Genomic DNA, 17,655 nt, shown 5'->3' with positions numbered 1-17,655 from the left:
AGTTATTTTATCTTACGTGTTCAGAAACTACAGCGACCTTTTTCAGTGTTTGCATCTAGAATACAATTTTGGCGTAAAAATGAGCTTGCAGAGAACTTGCTTGAGTAGGTAATCCATCACAGTAAACATCATGTCTGCTTTTATTTCTCTCTTTTTCATTGCAGTTGCATAAAAAAGAACAAAAGAAATCAATCGGCTCTTACATTGCCGCACTGTGGTGCAGCCATTTAACCTTGATAAGAACAAAAGAAGACATGTTGTTTATTGTAAAGGATTTACTAATCTCAGCAGCTTTTTTGCAAGTTCATGTTAATATCTTAGCTAAATGACTAAAACAAAACAAAAAAAAACACTATTATGGTCCTGGATATACATTTATTGGTGTCATAGTACCTCGAGGTTAAGATTATACTGCAGCATATGGTTCCTGCAGTCATCTATCAGTCAAAGAGGAGGCCACCCGCTCTGCAACACTTATCAGAATAACAAAGAGCACCTCTTTACTGCTGACTTGTCCTCCACCTTATCTTTGTCTGATGTAATAGAGGAGAGATAATGTACCATATAAGGAATGAAGAATGTCCAAAAGGAGAACCAGACCAGTGCCAGGCTCTGAGCTCGGCTGTCTGGGACACAGTGAACATCTGTCTGCCCTCACTCCTCTTCTCCACCTCCAATCTACATTTGGGTTTTAACAAGAAGCATGAACTGACCTTCTAGCTCTTTGGGAGAGGAAATTGGAGTGGCAGAGGTCGCATTCAAACAGTGTTAATCTTGTGGGGATGGGGATGGGGTTGGTGGGGGCAGTACAGTTCCTTTGAAGCTCAACAAAGCTTGTCTTGCCACGTCTGTGTCAATCTGCAGAGGGCCACTAACACGGCCAGGCAGACTGAGGACGTCCCTGTGGGGCCCAAAGGTTTTGAGTTTCTCAACACAACTGTAGAAACATAGAAGAAGGAAGTGACTTTGCTTAACTGTAAAGAAAGCTATTTTCTTCAAGCAAGATATTGAGAGACTCAATTAACACGGAAATAATATGATAAATATGTAGACTGTATAGAAGGAGAAGTACCCTTGAGCCATTACTCAGATTTAAACAATTTTATTCAATTGTACCCTGTTAATACTTGCAAGTTGACTTGCATGCAAGTAGATTTATGGCCAAATGCTCTGGTTCTCATCTGAAAAAACAGACATGTATTTATAAGAAAGTATGTTACTGAATGAAATTATCCTGAAAAAAAATAGACTCTCACATATTGTTCCATCGGCCGTGTGCTTAGTTTTTTTTAATGAAGCATTGTTAATGAATATTGTAAACAAATAAATAATATTACACATGATGTTCACCTTTACAACATTAAATCAGTACAACATTAAATCAAAAAGCTCAACAAATTAAAGCAAACAGAAATATTGTATAGAGCCTGACCAATTTATCAGTGCTGTTTTTCTGTTTGTCAACATATATGTTGTCCGATATTTTTTTTTTTTTTTTTAAACTAAGACAAAGATACTTGAGATGATTTAAAAACGGTTCTATTTGTTTGTTTATAGTTGTTAATAATGACTACATTCAAAGTCAAGTTCAGTGCATTGATTGACTGACAATACGTTTTTCATTAAACATAAAATATCCTGCCACCATTATGTATCTTTGTCACAGGTGTTTAATACCCACAATTCAGTCGATATTAGCAATATCAAGATTTTATGAATTTCGGTAATGGCGTCAGCCCCAAAAACCCAGTCTCAGCCGGGATTTTCTAGTGTTGTGTAATGATGTGAGAAAGTGTAATTTTTATCAACCTACTTTTCCTTTGATCTTTTTATTTACTGGCCCTCGAGTCCACGGGGGCCCCGTGATACATTTGATGCCATATTGGATGAATCCCAAACATCAAAGCTCATGATTATCACCCTTCTTATCACAGTTGTACAGTATTTACACATGGAGAACTGAACAGGAGAAACACACCAGACATGACCGCTCCATGTATGAGCTCATTAGCTCATAAGCTTGTTGGCTAACTGAGAAAAATGGCTTTTAGCAGCCATTACAGCCAGTTAGCTTTACCCTGTAAATACCTAAAGGTGTTGCATGTACAGTATGTATTTATGTATGTTTTGCCATGACCCCCAGTTTTAATCTTCAAGTTTTGGTCAGAGATGGAAATCCAACAACTTTAAAGCTGTTTAGTCCAGAAAATAGAATTGTATCACAGTTCTTTGTTTGGGATACTATTTAATCTCTAAACATATAAAATATTTGTGGTGCCCTGTAGGTCATTGTGTATCACAAATGTTTATAATAAAGTGTTACACCCCACGTAACATCTGCTTGAATATCACAATGATGAGGCGGATTTGTACTTTCATGCAACACCCTCCGCTCCACTGGGACAGCCGGTAGTTTCCGGGGAGTCTGAGCATGTGCGCTGGCGCTTTGCAAGCTGGCACGTATTGTCAGGAGATGAGAGTTGAGAATCAGGTGGAGCAGTGGATATCATCTCCAGTTTGATTTCTGGAAAGGTTTGGTCGGGGTAGATGAGCTTCAAGTACTCTTCCAAGACATCTTTCAGTTTCCTACGTGTTCTGGCGGTTTCATCGTCAGCCTTGCATGGAAGGAAGATAAATTAAAAAAAAAAAAAGAAGAGGGAAACAGTTTATTACCAGGTGTCAAAAACTAAGTAATGCTGTGAAGAGGGCTTTTGGTAAAATATCCTGCAAACAGTACCTCACTGAAGGCTGCACAGTTTCCAAAGATCAGCCTGATGTCCGACACAAACTCTGCAGTGCTTTGGTAGCACAGATTAGCCTCCAGACGTTTTTTCACAGTGGAGAGATTCCCTGGTCCCTTTATAGTCAGCCTGCTATTCGCACATACCTACAGTATTTAGACAGGGAGAGATAATAAAATAATAAAACTTCATGGGCAGATGTTGAAGTAAGAGCATGAGTAATTTCTTGTATTTATAAATTATCACATGTCAGCATGAAGCACAAGAGGTTATAGATTGTTACCTTGATTTGTTATGTGAGGGTTTATAATAAACAGCCATTTCAAGCCAAAATTGGACACTGATCAAATGCAGGATAACAAAGTGTCACGTGTACCGCAATGTCTTTAAATCTCAATGTTTCACTTATTGCAAGTGAAAAATACTAGAAGCCGTGTGTCAGCTAGATAGTTCACTGTGTATTTACAGTACCTGGTTAATCATTTCTTTGTCTTTACTCATAAATAAGACACATTACATATAATTAAAACTGCAGTTACAGTAACTCCATGTGACACTAATCCTGTGAACTTTTCCTCTCCAGTCCGTCAGGCCTCCATCCAGACTCACCGAGGGGGACACAGGCTCTTGAAAGTCTGAACTCGGCTCACTGCAAAACAAGTGCAGCAGCAGCTTCTCACACTTCTGCGGTGATAGAAAAAAATACATTTGAATCAGTGCATGTCAGCAGATAACCGAGAAAACAAATACAGTTCTCCAATCTGTTCTTTGTTGCCAATGTCATACAGTCAAGTGCTGTATCGTACTGGTAAGGTTTGTCTCTACAAACTTATCAAATCTGGTTGGTGTCAGCTGAAACACTGATTATTCGCTGGCGGTAAATCATCGCAGAACACTGCGTAGTGCTGTTCAGATCAACACACCGCCGTGTTAAACTCAATGAATCTGAAATTTTCCCGCATACTATTATCAATAAATATTATTCTTCTACATCTACACAATAATTCCTAAACCATATTTGGTTGGCCAAACAGATACTACGATTGATTCATGACAGGAATACTCAACCCAGATCTATTTATGAGTATCGTACCCTTTAGCCACTATCGACTGTTGGCTGTGGTAAGTTTTATTTCAGTAAATTACAATAGTTTCTAAACATAACCTGCTTTCACAGTGCAAACATTAAACATCTTTAGCAAGCTTTGTTAGATATATAGACTACTTCGTGCACTCTGGAGAACTCACTTCCCGCTCTCGGTCAGGAGAACTGCCTCTCTTGTGTTTTAGTGTTCAAATTTAGACCAATAAACATGGAAGAAGTGAGTGCGAGGCCGGGCAATGAGTGAGTTAGGCTACTGACTCAGCGTCCAATGAAGGATGAAGAGGAAGTTGCTATCGTTTGCACTCATACTCGAAAAAGTGACAGATAAGGATAGACTTGAGTAGACACATTTTGGTCAAATATGACTATGATGGATGAAACTCCAAACCTTACACTTCTAATCACAGAGGCGAGGTAAGATGTTTGATATCCAAATTATAGATTTTGGGTGGAACATCATGGTAATAATGAAACTTCTGATGATATCATATGATGTTTGTTGGTGCTCTGTTCATAATATTTGTAGCTACCTTGCTTGGGATTTGAAATTGAATTCAATGAAATGAAATGACACATTGTTCACTAGTGTTTTACAAACGAATTAGACAATTGAAAAATGTCACGACAAACTTGATGGTGCATAAGTTTCAACTTAACTTTATGGTAATCAAACCATTTGTTATTATAATTACTATAATTCTGTAAATGCTCCCAAATTATAAAAAAGTACTGACTCGTTTGTCCACAGGGGAAAATCCTCCTTCAGAATCTGTCTCCCGTTTTATTGTTTTGGCTTCAGATTTGCAGTCGTACTCCATCTCAGGCAATAACAGGTCACGGCAGAAAGAGCAAAACCATTCCCCACTGGGAAGAGACAATCCAGAGAGTCAACAGAAAAGCCAGGATGCAGGAACATCAATCAATAAGTGCGTAAGGCTGCTGTCAGGTGAAAACCATACACCTCCAAAATGTCAAAACGTCTAGTCAAAAACAGCCACATTGTTAAGCGATGAAGCGTCTTTTTTTTTTTCACTCCACAGGGAATCAGTGAATCACTGTCTGATTCAATGGGAAGACACGAGTTGTGGCATTTTCATCTGACACCAGCAATAAATAACATTTTTACGGAGCTTGCCTGGGAGTTTTGAGGAGAGTTGGAACATGGCAAGTCAGATGAAAAACTTTGGGACACTTGTGGCAGCACAGCAGCTCTCCGCCCGTCTGACACACAGCACACAAGACTTCATTAGAGTCTTCCAGCCGAGCTTGATTTTGGTCTGCCTGCCGTCCTCCTCCCACTGAACGGATGTGATGTGGAGCTCTCGTCTTACTCTGATCGCACGGACTGCTTGGAGGCTGTGAAGGGCTGTGACGTTTGTCATCTGTGCTTTGAGTTGGGACTTTGTTCCCTTCACCTTGGCAACGGATTTGGGGTTGGTCATCTGTGCTATCAGGGAGACTGGCTCTTTGATTAGCATGTGCCTGAAATCCAAAAACAGAGGGGAAAAAAACCCTCATATTCTACCCAATATGGAATGAATTGACGCCTGCGCTGAACTGAAGGTTCAGAGGTCTGATGGGTTCGCAGATTCGTCAACGGGACAGTCACATTTGGAAATGTAAAGGGATACAAACTGGGTTACATTTTCACACTTTTGGCAATCATATTTTTGGTCAATTAAAACATACTAATGACAGAGAACTGTGAAAACAACACATTTGAAAGAAAAAAGCCGGCAAACAAGAGTACTACCTAAATTGTCCATTTAAATGTCAAAGTTTACAGACTGAGCTCTTGCTTCAGCTTTGATGCACAGTATTTGCCGTATATGTAGCACACAGTGGTACAGATAGAGGATCATTACTTTTCAGGTGCGCTCACTTTTGTACTTTCCTCTAAGTACCGGAGTTTTAATAATCAGTCTAAGCGTTGGCTTGTTTACAACTTGCCTGACTGTTTATGTTTCTCGCCTCAACTGCCTTCATAGTAACAATACTACCTGTTTCAAGATCTCATTAAGTACTTCGAGTACATTATGCTAACTATGACCGAAACTCAAGTCATAAACAAAAACAATATTCCTTTAATTCATAATTTTGTATTATTATTATTGTTTTAAATGCAGTCTTGCTACATTAAGCTTTAGGTAAACGTGTCTACCAAAAGTAAAACATGTACATAAAATACTCATTAGACTGTAATGATAACGTATTGTCTCCTTACATAACTGCCATCATCATCTGGCTCATCTTTGATGACAATGAGTGGCCCCGGAGAAGACCTTCGTCTCCTCTTCACAGCAGAGCCCACTGCTCCGCTGGCCCGGTGTGTTTCTGCAGGTTTCCAGGAGTCAGTCCTCAAGAGCAAAACAAGAGGCAATTTAAGGAAAAAAAAAAAAACACTGGAGAGGTCAAAAGCACCAAAGAACGAGGGTCATGTACATGTCTGTGAGAGCGAGTGCACGGTTATCTCCCTACCCTGTTTTTTCCTCCTGGGATGCAGCAGCGAGCCCCAGTGAATGTTGCACTTAAGTCAAATTAAAATCTGTTAGTGTATTGTTTTTATAAAGACAACAACAATATGTGTATATATGCATGTCACAAAAATATATTCAAGTGCAACACCACTGATGGCACAGACGTACCATTTCTGTTTGGTAGCCCCTGAGGATAGCTTGACTTCATCATATTTATAGAACCAGCCGAGTCGTTCCTCCTGCTCACACATGTGGACTCAATCTAAACACAACATTGTATATCATTTACTCAAAAAACTGATATTATGGAATGATAATAGTCTTAAGGAAAGTCAACAGAGGGAGTCGCTTACCGCCTGTTGTGATTGAGGAGAACTTGCGCCGCCATTGATGGCCAATGGGGTTACATGCGTGTAGAGAGGTGAAGAGGAGAACCCATCAATAGGTTTGGTTTGGTAGCTGGAGCTGCTTCCCATCCCCCTCAGATGATGCTACAACGAAGGAGGGAAACATAGAAATACGGAGATCACTTTTATGCTACATTCCTGTAAACATCTGAAAGCATGTGATGATGGAGATGAAAAGGAGCATTTATATGAAACATTTAAATGCATGTGTCTGATTTACCATAGTTCAGATACATAAACAGGAGGATAGCAACATGTTCTACAACATTATGCTACAGTACAATCACACACACACGCCGCCTCAAATCACTGTCCTGAAAACCTCAAATCAGCTTTGGGGTCTGACTTTAACACAAATGACATTCTATTGACTTCAATAAAATGTGATCAATCCACACTCAAAGAAAACCTAATGCTTTGATTGTTGCTTATAGAGTCCATGGATACAATATTTAAGATTTAATACAGATTTTTAAAGTGCTCTAATACTAATCGTGTTTCATAAAATGCAGCAGTCGCTGTTTTCGCAAACCGTCTGGGAGACCATCAGTTTGAATTTATTCAGCAACAGTTTGATAATCAACCTGCAGAGATTTGAAACTTGCCTGAGCGTGTCAGCTTCTCTTTTCATCATGAATGCTATGAGGTAATTCTTCCAATTAATCTGCACTAAGAGCTGCCAAGATATAACAATGGCATTGCAAACATTATGGACAAGAATTATGTTGTCAGTTTTCCTTTTTTTGCTTTAAGCTGCTTGTACCATAGTCGAAGTATAAAGAAAAAAACAACTGCTACCCAGAACACAAGCTGAAAACTTAAGTACTGGTATATTTCTTTACTATCAGTTCCTTATGCAGCCCAACAGCTTGGTCACATCAGTGTGACCCAACTTATGCGTGTACTTCACCTGCCAGTATTGTCCTGTGAGTGATCCTATACTTCATAGCAGGAACCAAAACACACTCTGAACTAGACTAAACAACTCAGATGACAAGATATTATCAATCCTTGCTTATGGAATTCTGGGTCCTCTGTCACATGTTGGCAGCTGGTGCAACACAGATTTAACTGATTTACTTTATGATTTTGTGTCATAAGCTCATCCAAGACTAAAACCCATCCTGACAAGGAAAGACATAAATTGCCCCGGATGTGAAGGCTGTCAGCCCTATTTAGGACGATGCAATCCGCTGTCGGTGCTTGTTAAGAGGGCTTGTCAGTCAAAGGAACGCGGGCATGCATGCACCCTCTCACGCACAGAAACGCATAGTAACCTGGGGAGAAAATGTAGGACTCGGGAAGCCGCTAGTCGGGCTGACATGGTTGGGCTGAGGCACCATAAACCTGCGTCCTGGCTGGGGAGGTATAATGTTGGAGGCGGAGCCTCCCTGCAGGGGCCCGGGGACTGTTCGCTGCAGTCGGACGCTCTGGTACCATGTCCAGGGTGGAGGAGGTGGCTGTTGCTGCCAGTGGGCTTGCGGGTTTAGCTTGTCCACCTGCATCTGGAGCTGAGCCAGAGTGCTGTGGGGAGCTCCCACGGCAAAGCTGTGGGGTGAGCCTGAGGGGCCCTGCCCAGGGTGAGGGAGCTGATGAGGGATACCCTGAAAACCACCCAGCTGGTGGCCGGGTGCACTCTCCACCACTAAAGTGCCTGAGGGAACAGACACACAGAGACAGGATGAGCATAACAAGTAGTGAGAAGAAAAAAAAATACACAATACTGAGAGAATGTTCCAGAGAACTGTTGTGAAAAGAAGGTTTGGGCAGAAATAAACACAACCAGTGAGGCTACAACATGTGGCAATTAGCAACTGTTGACAATAATATCAGTTAAAATGTTTTGATTATTTTGGTTATTCTATAAAATGCCAATCAGAAGTTTACTAAATCCAAAGTGATGGCATCGAACTCCAAAACAAATGGAATTTAATTTACAATTGTGCAATAAATCCCTCATTGGAGGGGCTGGAACCAGACAACATTTGAGATTTTTCCCCAACAAATTATGCTTAATTTAAACAACTAATCAGGGAAATTGTCAACATTTCTGGCAATCTGTTGACTGACTTGGGTTAATCTCATTTCAGCAGTTTGGTCAGGACTCAAATGAGCTGCAACTGCTGTAAATATTAATCATTTTGGGTCCCTGTTAAGATCTTAGACCTCTGAATCCTTCAGAGCTTTTCCCAGAATCCGTTTCCTTAATCCAAGTGGTATCAGTCCTCAAGAAGCCCCTCTGGGTTATCTGACATGCTTGTTTAATAAGTCCCTTATAAATCCTAATCGGACCATCTGTGCAAATGATCAATTACAATCTCGTGGAAGGAGAATGCTTTTCAAATCTGCCAGTAGTACACAACAGTAAAATCTGGATGAGGTTTCAAGTTATCCACAACAAGGAGAACAGAAAAATGAAGAATCCATTGCCAGGGTTGTAGATCAGATAATTTGTTTACGTCTCACCCAGATCAACATTGGCGGCCCAGTAAGAGGCTCGACACTGGAAGCGCACAGTGCTCTGTGGTATAAATGAGGCACTGCATTTCGCCCGCAGGAGGTTTCCAATCTGAAAGAGAATCTGCAACAGAAGGGATGTTATCAATAATTTTCAGAGGAGGACACTTGCGTGCTACAGAAAGCATATGTTCCCACTTTAAGTCCAAGACGGAGCAGGCTCCTGACTGGCTTTTCAGAGCCGGGTCTCAGATTGAGAAAACAAGACTGTGATGAGATACTGCTGAGTGAATAAAGGACCAGACAGGCCTCACCAGACGTTTACAGTACAGGAGGGCCGTGCCCCCGCTCCTGGCTGTGGCCCATTTGGTGAAGTTGATGACATGATCCAAGTGTCTGGATAGATAGCCAATGTCTTCCTGCTGTTTTCGCAAGACACTCTCGTGCTCCTTCGTCACAGCCTGGAAAACAAGAATAAAGTCAACGGCGCAGTGTTCGAACAGCTTGAGGGGATTCACTCTGGGCCTCAGGGTAACAGTCAAGTACTGTTCTTTTGGAATCAACACCGCAGCAAGCTACAGGACGACAGCATGTGGTAAATGCTTTCTTATAGTTATTATGTATTTAAAAACTATAGTCATACCTCAAGCTGATTGACTAACATCTTTCCCTTCTTGTTTATCTCCAGAATCAAACTGCAGATGGACTTCTTTATTTCATTATGAACAGATGTCCGGTTCTGATCAACCAGAAGAAGTCTGCAAAGCAATTATCAATAGGTAACTATTTCAGACATTTATTATGGCTGCATATTACACAAATGATTTGCAATATCAAACAGTGTGTCAAAAGACATTTTGGAAGCATCTCATTGTAAATGGAGCTATGAATTATCTTTTCCTTAATACGTTACCGGGTTTTTCTTATTCATGAGATCCAGAGGTCGTACGGAAGAGCAAAATGTATTCTTATGAAGTAGTTCTATAAACTATGATTGTTCCCAACACATTTTTTTTAATTCCATATACTTGTGGAAAAGTGAAATAGTGTACATACCCACTGTTTATGGAGTCTGACACCTCTTCAATCAGTTTCCTTTTCTCCTGCAGCTGCTGGGTCATACTCTCCATGTGCTGTTTGTGGTTTTTATAAGCATCTTCAAGGAACTGGTAACTAATTAAAAAACATTACACAGTCAATACACACACACACACACACACACACACACACACACACACACTAAAAAAAAAAATTAAAGAATTATGAAATGTTACTGAGTGTTTTTGTGAAATAAATCCCTGGATGGAGTTTTTTCTCCTGCTGCTCCACTAAGTGACCAGCAGCGATGTATGTAGTGCTCAAGGACATAACACGTCGATGCTGCAGTTACTATGAGGTTTTTACATGATTCATACAGTATGCGACTCCTTTTATGGCTTATTTATGTAAATCACGTCACATATCAATCTAAAGAACTCCAGGTCTTTGTTAAATATAATAACATAACAAAAACAGAAACATATACACGGGTGTAGGAAATGTTTCTTTCCATTTGAGTGTCAATTCTAACAGTACTTGTGGTCTTTGTGCTTGGCGAGCTGGCAGTCACGACAGGTAAGTAGGTCACAGGTCTCACAGAACAGTTTCAGCGGCTCTTGTTTGTGGATGTCACAGAACATCGGCCTCTGAGTCGACACACCATGGATCTCTGGAAAACAACAAAGAGCTTATTATTTAGACCCTCAGTGGATTCTGAGGAGGGATCAAACATGAGGTGTATTTATCATTTGGCCCATGAAAATATTATTTCAAACAGCAATAACACTGATTACATAATAGCGCTTTCCTTTGTCAAAGAAACAGAACACATATTAGAATACCTTGTGATACTTCTGTGTTCTGTCTGATGATGTGGTCTTTGGTGAATTTGACTCTTTGGTGGGCCTCCACGCAGGTGGCACACAGGTACTCCACGCAGTCAACACAGAAGCCAGCAGCATCCGTGTTGTCATCGCAGGTCATACAGAGCTACAGGTGCATGAGACAAGCAGAGGCTGATCTTTAGTAAGCAGGCAACATGAGGTAAAGCAAAGGAACACATTGACTGCAAGAATGACATCAGTGGGATAATCCTGTTATACCCGGGTATCCAGTTGCGGCTCCTTTGTGTCACTTCTGCTGCCCAAATTCCCCCAGATCCAACCCTCAGGGCTTTGCTCATCATATTATAACCATGACCCTAAAAACTAGTTACAAGTCTGCCCCCGTATGGTGATGCAGTTTGCCACCAACCTGGACTGTCCTCTCCACTGTGCTGCTGGGAGCCTCAACGGAGTCCTTCACAAAGACGTTATCCATCACATCTATCTCCACACACTCCTGCCTGCACACCGGACAGCGGATCACATTCACTGCAACCAAACAGGAGCAAATCAGTCAAACTGGACTTACACGTGCTGTGGAAAACACAACTGATATAACACGAGATATTTATAATCAAAAGGTAATACACGTGCGTAAAATGTATTTTTTTTATGATTTAAGTTGTACATACACAGTTCATTTTTTAGCTTCCTTCTCGGTGGAAAGGTGATACGTTAAATCGATCCTCATTGTTTGTAAACAAAGTGACTCACGTGGTTTGGTCGCGCCGTCAGCCTGGGAGTTCAGCGGCTCCATCGAGGCCAAATTCCTGGAGGGTGAAGGCAAACATTTCTTGCAAAAGGAGTGCAGGCAAGGCAGAAGTTTGGGCTCTCGACTGTGAAAGTTTAGATGGCAAACAGGGCAAGTGTCCAGGTCATGTTGGTCGGTTGCACCGGACTCCTGCACCGGCATGCTCTCTGCTTCGTTCCCAACGATGATGACAGCGGCGGCCACCGACTCCTGTGTTCCTGTGCAGCCATCCATTTGCGGCACTTTTTAATTCTTCAAAGCTAAATTTATCTGCGCATACCCACGCGAGTCATTTCTATCGCACCCTGCACGAGGAGAGCATCATCATCAGCAGCAGCATCATCATCATCAGCATCATCATCGTTGTCCTCTTCACTCTCTGCCAGTTCATCATTTTCAAACACCGAGCTGTTGATACCCTGCCGTCTTTCCCTAAAACGACAATACCTACACTGTAACAACAAAACCTGTAGCGCGACAGATAAAATACACCCCGTTGTCGCACGCCCGCGTCGCGTGCAGCAGACGTTGCTGAAATTGCACCGCACGCGCTCGTTGCGGCAAGCGAGGGGTGGGGTTAAAATATCGCACTGGCTGAGTGTCAGAGCACAAACTCCACAGCTGGAGCGGATTTTCTTTTCTTTCTTTTTTTTTTATTTTTTATCATTCCTACTCCAAATATCGGCACTTTTTTTTTATTTATTTTTTTTATTTTTTTCAAAAGAAATAATGTAACGTATGATCATTGTTTACGTTACACTTCTAATAACGTTACTTTTCTGGCATTTCATGGTTCAAAAACATGTTCGGGCATCTGGCATCACTTCTACCAAACCGATTGGAGTATGTGCTCAGACCCATTGAAAATTAACACCAACCGTTTTAATAAATAAAAAAAATAAAAAACATTCTGCAAAACGAATACTTAAAAAAAAAAAAAATGCATTAGGCTATACTATGATTGGTTGTCTGCGTTTCTTTGTATATGAATGTAATACAATAATAATATTTTGATCATCATTACCATACCTTCAGTTGGTGGAAGCATGTATAAGTACAATTATTTTAGGACTGCTTTCAGTTATGCATATTTGAGCTGTTCGATCGACAAGCATTTTATATTTAATATTTTATATTTAATGTTTTTTTTACTGCTATTTTATTGCTTTTTATTATCCTATTATTATCTTATTGCTTCCTGTATGCTGCTGTAGCGAAAAATAAAGTAACCACCTAACCTAACCTAACCTAACCTAACCTAAGACCTATATTAATAACATTTAATTGTTCAACACAGTAGGCTGAAAAGCTGGATCATATTTAAAATCATATTTAGCCTAACTGGTGGAATGAAATCCTCTGTGTCACCATTTGTTCTAATCTGATGAAAACACAATGTGTAAGAACATATAGTATTTTATTATTGTTCAATAATTAAAATGTCAGGTCAAACTGTTTTACACTGTAGTTCAGTTAGAAGCCAATGACATTAGTGAACTGAAGATAAAGTGTCAGGGTTCAATGTTCATGGTCAAGTTTTACATTACCTCTCAGATAAATAGAGAGAGAGCAGTTCAGTTTTGCACATTTGCACAAACATGGATCGAACAGCAAAAAGCCAGAGTATCCCTCTCAGTGACGGGAACTGTATTCCACTCCTGGGATTGGGCACATATGGGGACCCTCGAACGGTAAGAATGTATTGTGTGTGTGTGTGTGTGTGTGTTTCTGGATTTAGACAAACTTGGATTGTTACTGCCTTACTAACCAAGACATCTCTGTCTAGGAGTGTCACAGTTTTTTGCTTACAAATAGGAACGCATGATGCAAGTTGCACATTACTGCAACTTGAACAAAACCAGGTCAAATAATAATTACATTTTCTGTGTATCTCCAATAGACACCCAGAGGCACGACTCTCGAGTGTGTCAAGCTGGCCATAGAAGCGGGTTACAGGCACTTTGATGGGGCATTGGTATATTTCAATGAGCACGAAGTAGGTCAAGCCATTAGAGAGAAGATTGCTGATGGAACTGTCAAAAGAGAGGAAATCTTTTACTGTGGAAAGGTAATACATCCTGTCATATTATGTCAGGTGTCTCAGTTTACTTCGATAATTACTCCTTTAAGAATTCATCAGGTTGTTCTTAGGCCTAATGGTTGGATAGTTTGAATGCTCATCTGCTTCCCAGCAGCAGAAATGTTTCCTTTGCTTGACTTCAAATTGATCGAAAGGTTTTTTTAATGAGCAATGTGTTATTTTTCTCAGCTCTGGAATACCTTCCATCCACCAGAGTTGGTGAGACCGGCCTTGGAGAGGACACTCAAAGCTTTAAAACTGGACTATGTGGATCTCTACATTGTTGAGCTTCCGATGGCCTTCAAGGTTTCTATACAATCAGTCATCCATTTGGTTCCCTTACAAAGTAAAACACAGATTTATGTAACTAACAAATATGTTTTCCTTCGAGCAGGATGATTTGAAATAAGAAGTTACTCCAGTTTTTAAAAGCGTGCTGTTGGAAAACTATGCTAAATAAAGGAACAAAAATATCTTTACTTACAAAACTTTGTACTGTCACAACGCTCTGCACTTCCCGTTTTATCTTGTGTCCGTGTGTGCATGACTTCCTGTCAATAATTAGCGTTCCGCCGGCTTCCACACACACCTGTGTGTTATCTAGCCATCAAGTGGTGGAGTGGAACTAGTCCAGCGGATTCAATTGTACCGTTACGGTTCACGAGAGGGAGGAGGACCCAAATAGACTCCATAACACCGAGGCAGTAGGCCTACATCAATGAAAAGAGTGTTTTAATTACGAAAAGGCTGGTTTACAGGAAAAGTGCAAGCCAATGAAAAGAAAAGGTGGAGGCCAGAGCAAATCCCCCCCAAAAAAGAGGCAACGTCCAAAAACAGACAGGTGGGCTAGAGGACAGAAGTCTGAGACTTACATCATGATCCAACTTTGCTATGCGGAAACAAAGAAGAGAACAATGGGGCATTATATCTGCTCCACCACCACCTGATGAGGAACTCGGGTGGGTAATGAAACAGGCGGGAAACAAATCTATAGAAGGAAGTAAAGCACCTCTGGACACTACAGGTGGGGGATTTCAAAATAAAACAGGAAGTGATTACACTGACCCCCGAATGGGGTGTAACAGTAAAGTTTGTTTTTGTTTTTTTTTTAAGTTATGAAATATGGACGAGCCAGTCTAATAAATCGTTATATTTATGCAAGATAGCTGCATACTAAATGTGTGAAATGTAGCTCATCCTTTAAGGGTTGAGATAAAATTAAACAGCCTGTTGTGCGTTTGCTTAAGATTGCGTAACTGGAATCAGCCATCTGTGTTTTCAGTGTTTGGGTCATAGTCAGATATTTGTATGAAGATGAAATAGTGACGCGAGCTGCACTTCCATACCTTCACATGGTACAGTATTTCTGCATGACCATGCTTAGATCATACCACGACAGCTCACAGGATATAGCCTATATTCTAATCCTAATGCAAAGTATTGAATTGTGCTTACATTCTAGCCTGGAAATGAATTTTACCCAAAAGACGCTGATGGAAAATACATCTACCATCACACAGACCTGTGTGCAACATGGGAGGTGAGTTCTGTTCTTCTGTTTTATAACTTTATACATCCCAGTGTTTTACAGTGTTTCTACAGGGTTTTACTTTATGTCATATGTTATATGAAGCACAGCACATCAAACACCTAAGTCTTTGTGCAGCTATGAAAAACACTATGAAATGTGCAACTGTATTCTTAAAATATTTTTAAAGACTCCAGTAACTGCAGCCTGAGAAAATAACCGTAGAGTTGAATCTGTGCCATCGGGTTCTGCTGAATATGATAACCTCTAAAGTGGTATCGGTTACTTGCATGGATCTTGTTGTGATAGTATTTAATAAAATATCACGTAATCGTGGTGGCCATGCATGTAAATGGTGGCCCTATCTATGGCTTGAAAGAGCTATTATTGTTTCTGTGCATTTCTTGAATGTCTTCTGAGAAAATAGGGAAAATAACATTTGCATACAATCTTTTGATACCAGAACGTTCAAACCGACAAGTACAGTGTCATAAACTGCCAGGTGTCCAAAGAACACTCTTTTCCCCTCATCCTTGTGCTTTATATTTTTCTCCTTTATCTCAGTAAGTCTGTAAAGATAATCACTATCAGTCTTAAAGGATGTCAATCTTTTCTTCTCAACAGGCATTAGAGGCTTGCAAAGACGCTGGGTTGGTTAAATCACTGGGAGTCTCAAATTTCAACCGGAGGCAGCTGGAGCTTCTGTTGAATAAACCTGGCCTCAAACACAAACCTGTATCCAACCAGGTGACCCACACTTGTCCCTTTTGACCCACACTGACAACACATAGCATAGTGTATGTAGTGCAATAGTAAAGTGCAGTTCATAGTAGTATACCCTTTAGAAAGAAGGTCTTTCTTGTCTTGTTATATTTTGAGCTATTGTATCAGCAGCTGCTGAGAGGATGTCAATAAATCTGAAGTAGTTGCTTCATGAAAGGAAACTTCTTGACGCACAAGACTGTCTGAGTGGATTTTATTTGCGCCAATAAGAGCAGGGTACTGATGTCATCTTACCTCACTTGGGGCCAATTTTCTACGCTTTCTTTTGACCTGCAGGTTGAATGTCATCCATATTTCACACAACCCAAACTTCTGGAGTTCTGTCGTCAGAATGACATTGTGATTGTTGGTTATTGTCCAATTGGCTCCTCCCGAGATCCATCCTGGTAAGTAGGTTTTAAGAAATGTGCACTTTTTAAGGGTCGTGTGATGCTTTTAAATGTAAGTTTTATTCATGGGTGGTTGCAAATACTCAGTAAAAGTTTTTTTTTTTTGCCATGACATGACACTAAAATCTGTACCCATAAGTGAGTTTGTTGGTTCATTGTGCTTTCAGATGAGGAATTCATTTTCAATAACAAACTAAAGAGTGAAAAGACAAAAATCTGTGCCATTATTTTTTTTTTAAACTAATGCAATATAATTTGGAAAACATCAAATCATCTGTGCAACACATTAGTCTAGCATGTGACATTGCAATCCTCAACACTTATGATGTAAATCTTTGATAAAAGTTTTATATCTGCCTCTGATTTAGGGTGAATGTGCAATGTCCTCCTCTCCTGGAGGACAAAGTGCTTGTTTCCATTGGCAAAAAGTACAACAAGAGTAGTGCCCATGTGGCTCTTCGCTTCAATGTGCAGAGAGGAGTTGTAGTGATTCCAAAGAGCTTCAGCCCCGAGAGGATCAAGCATAATTTCCAGGTAGTTTACCATTGTGGGTTATTTTAGTTCGTTTTGTCTTTTTCCCTCCCCAATGTACAAGACAAGTTATGGTGCTAAAATTTTATAAATTCATCCAAATAATTTCAGGAAAAACAAATCCCATTTTGTTACAGATATTTGATTTTTCACTCACTGAGGAAGAAATGAAAGCCATTGAAGCCCTGAACAAAAATGTTCGATTTGTGGAGCTGCTGATGTAAGTTGACGGAAAAAATATCTGATCAGTTTTGATGTTTTTACTGTGTTCTGCAAGAAAGTCTTACGAGATACTAAAATCCTTGTCACCATGCTCACAAATAATAACAGTTTGAATTTGTATCTTGACACAGGTGGAGCGATCATCCAGAATACCCATTTCATGATGAATATTAAGCTTTCATTTTTTTGTAATACACATTATTTTCAAACCTGTTTCCTCCAATAAACCAAACGGGTTGGAGTTAAAACAACGAAACATGAA

At 40.2% G+C, this 17,655-nt stretch overlaps 2 protein-coding genes across 2 annotated transcripts; one reads left to right on the top strand and one right to left on the bottom strand.

Annotated features, from left to right (window-relative positions):
• Window positions 1-1,257: 1,257 nt before the first annotated feature.
• Window positions 1,258-14,494, bottom strand: LOC138206316 (transcription intermediary factor 1-alpha-like). Its single transcript, XM_069162923.1, has 19 exons — window positions 14,425-14,494; window positions 11,824-12,292; window positions 11,480-11,598; window positions 11,068-11,215; window positions 10,763-10,895; window positions 10,244-10,360; window positions 9,831-9,945; window positions 9,502-9,648; window positions 9,197-9,311; window positions 8,008-8,384; window positions 6,677-6,814; window positions 6,492-6,585; window positions 6,325-6,373; window positions 6,071-6,203; window positions 4,982-5,328; window positions 4,581-4,710; window positions 3,351-3,425; window positions 2,738-2,887; window positions 1,258-2,615 (listed from the first exon to the last, which is right to left on the bottom strand). The coding sequence occupies exons 2-19, from the start codon at window positions 12,092-12,094 to the stop codon at window positions 2,376-2,378; spliced, it is 2,898 nt and encodes a 965-aa protein (XP_069019024.1). The 5' UTR covers window positions 12,095-12,292; window positions 14,425-14,494; the 3' UTR covers window positions 1,258-2,375.
• LOC138206317 (aldo-keto reductase family 1 member D1-like) lies at window positions 13,459-17,655 on the top strand. Its single transcript, XM_069162924.1, has 9 exons — window positions 13,459-13,551; window positions 13,761-13,928; window positions 14,130-14,246; window positions 15,403-15,480; window positions 16,093-16,215; window positions 16,528-16,637; window positions 17,009-17,174; window positions 17,309-17,391; window positions 17,525-17,655. Exons 1-9 carry the CDS (start codon window positions 13,459-13,461, stop codon window positions 17,565-17,567), a joined length of 981 nt encoding a protein of 326 aa, XP_069019025.1. The 3' UTR covers window positions 17,568-17,655.

Source organism: Embiotoca jacksoni, unplaced genomic scaffold, assembly GCF_022577435.1.
Source record: "Embiotoca jacksoni isolate LCO1_2020_lvr unplaced genomic scaffold, fEmbJac1.0.p SCAF_3, whole genome shotgun sequence".
In the NCBI taxonomy this organism is placed as follows: Eukaryota; Metazoa; Chordata; class Actinopteri; family Embiotocidae; genus Embiotoca; species Embiotoca jacksoni.
The sequence above is the reverse complement of the archived record's forward strand: the minus strand, read 5'-3'. Positions and strand labels throughout refer to the sequence as shown.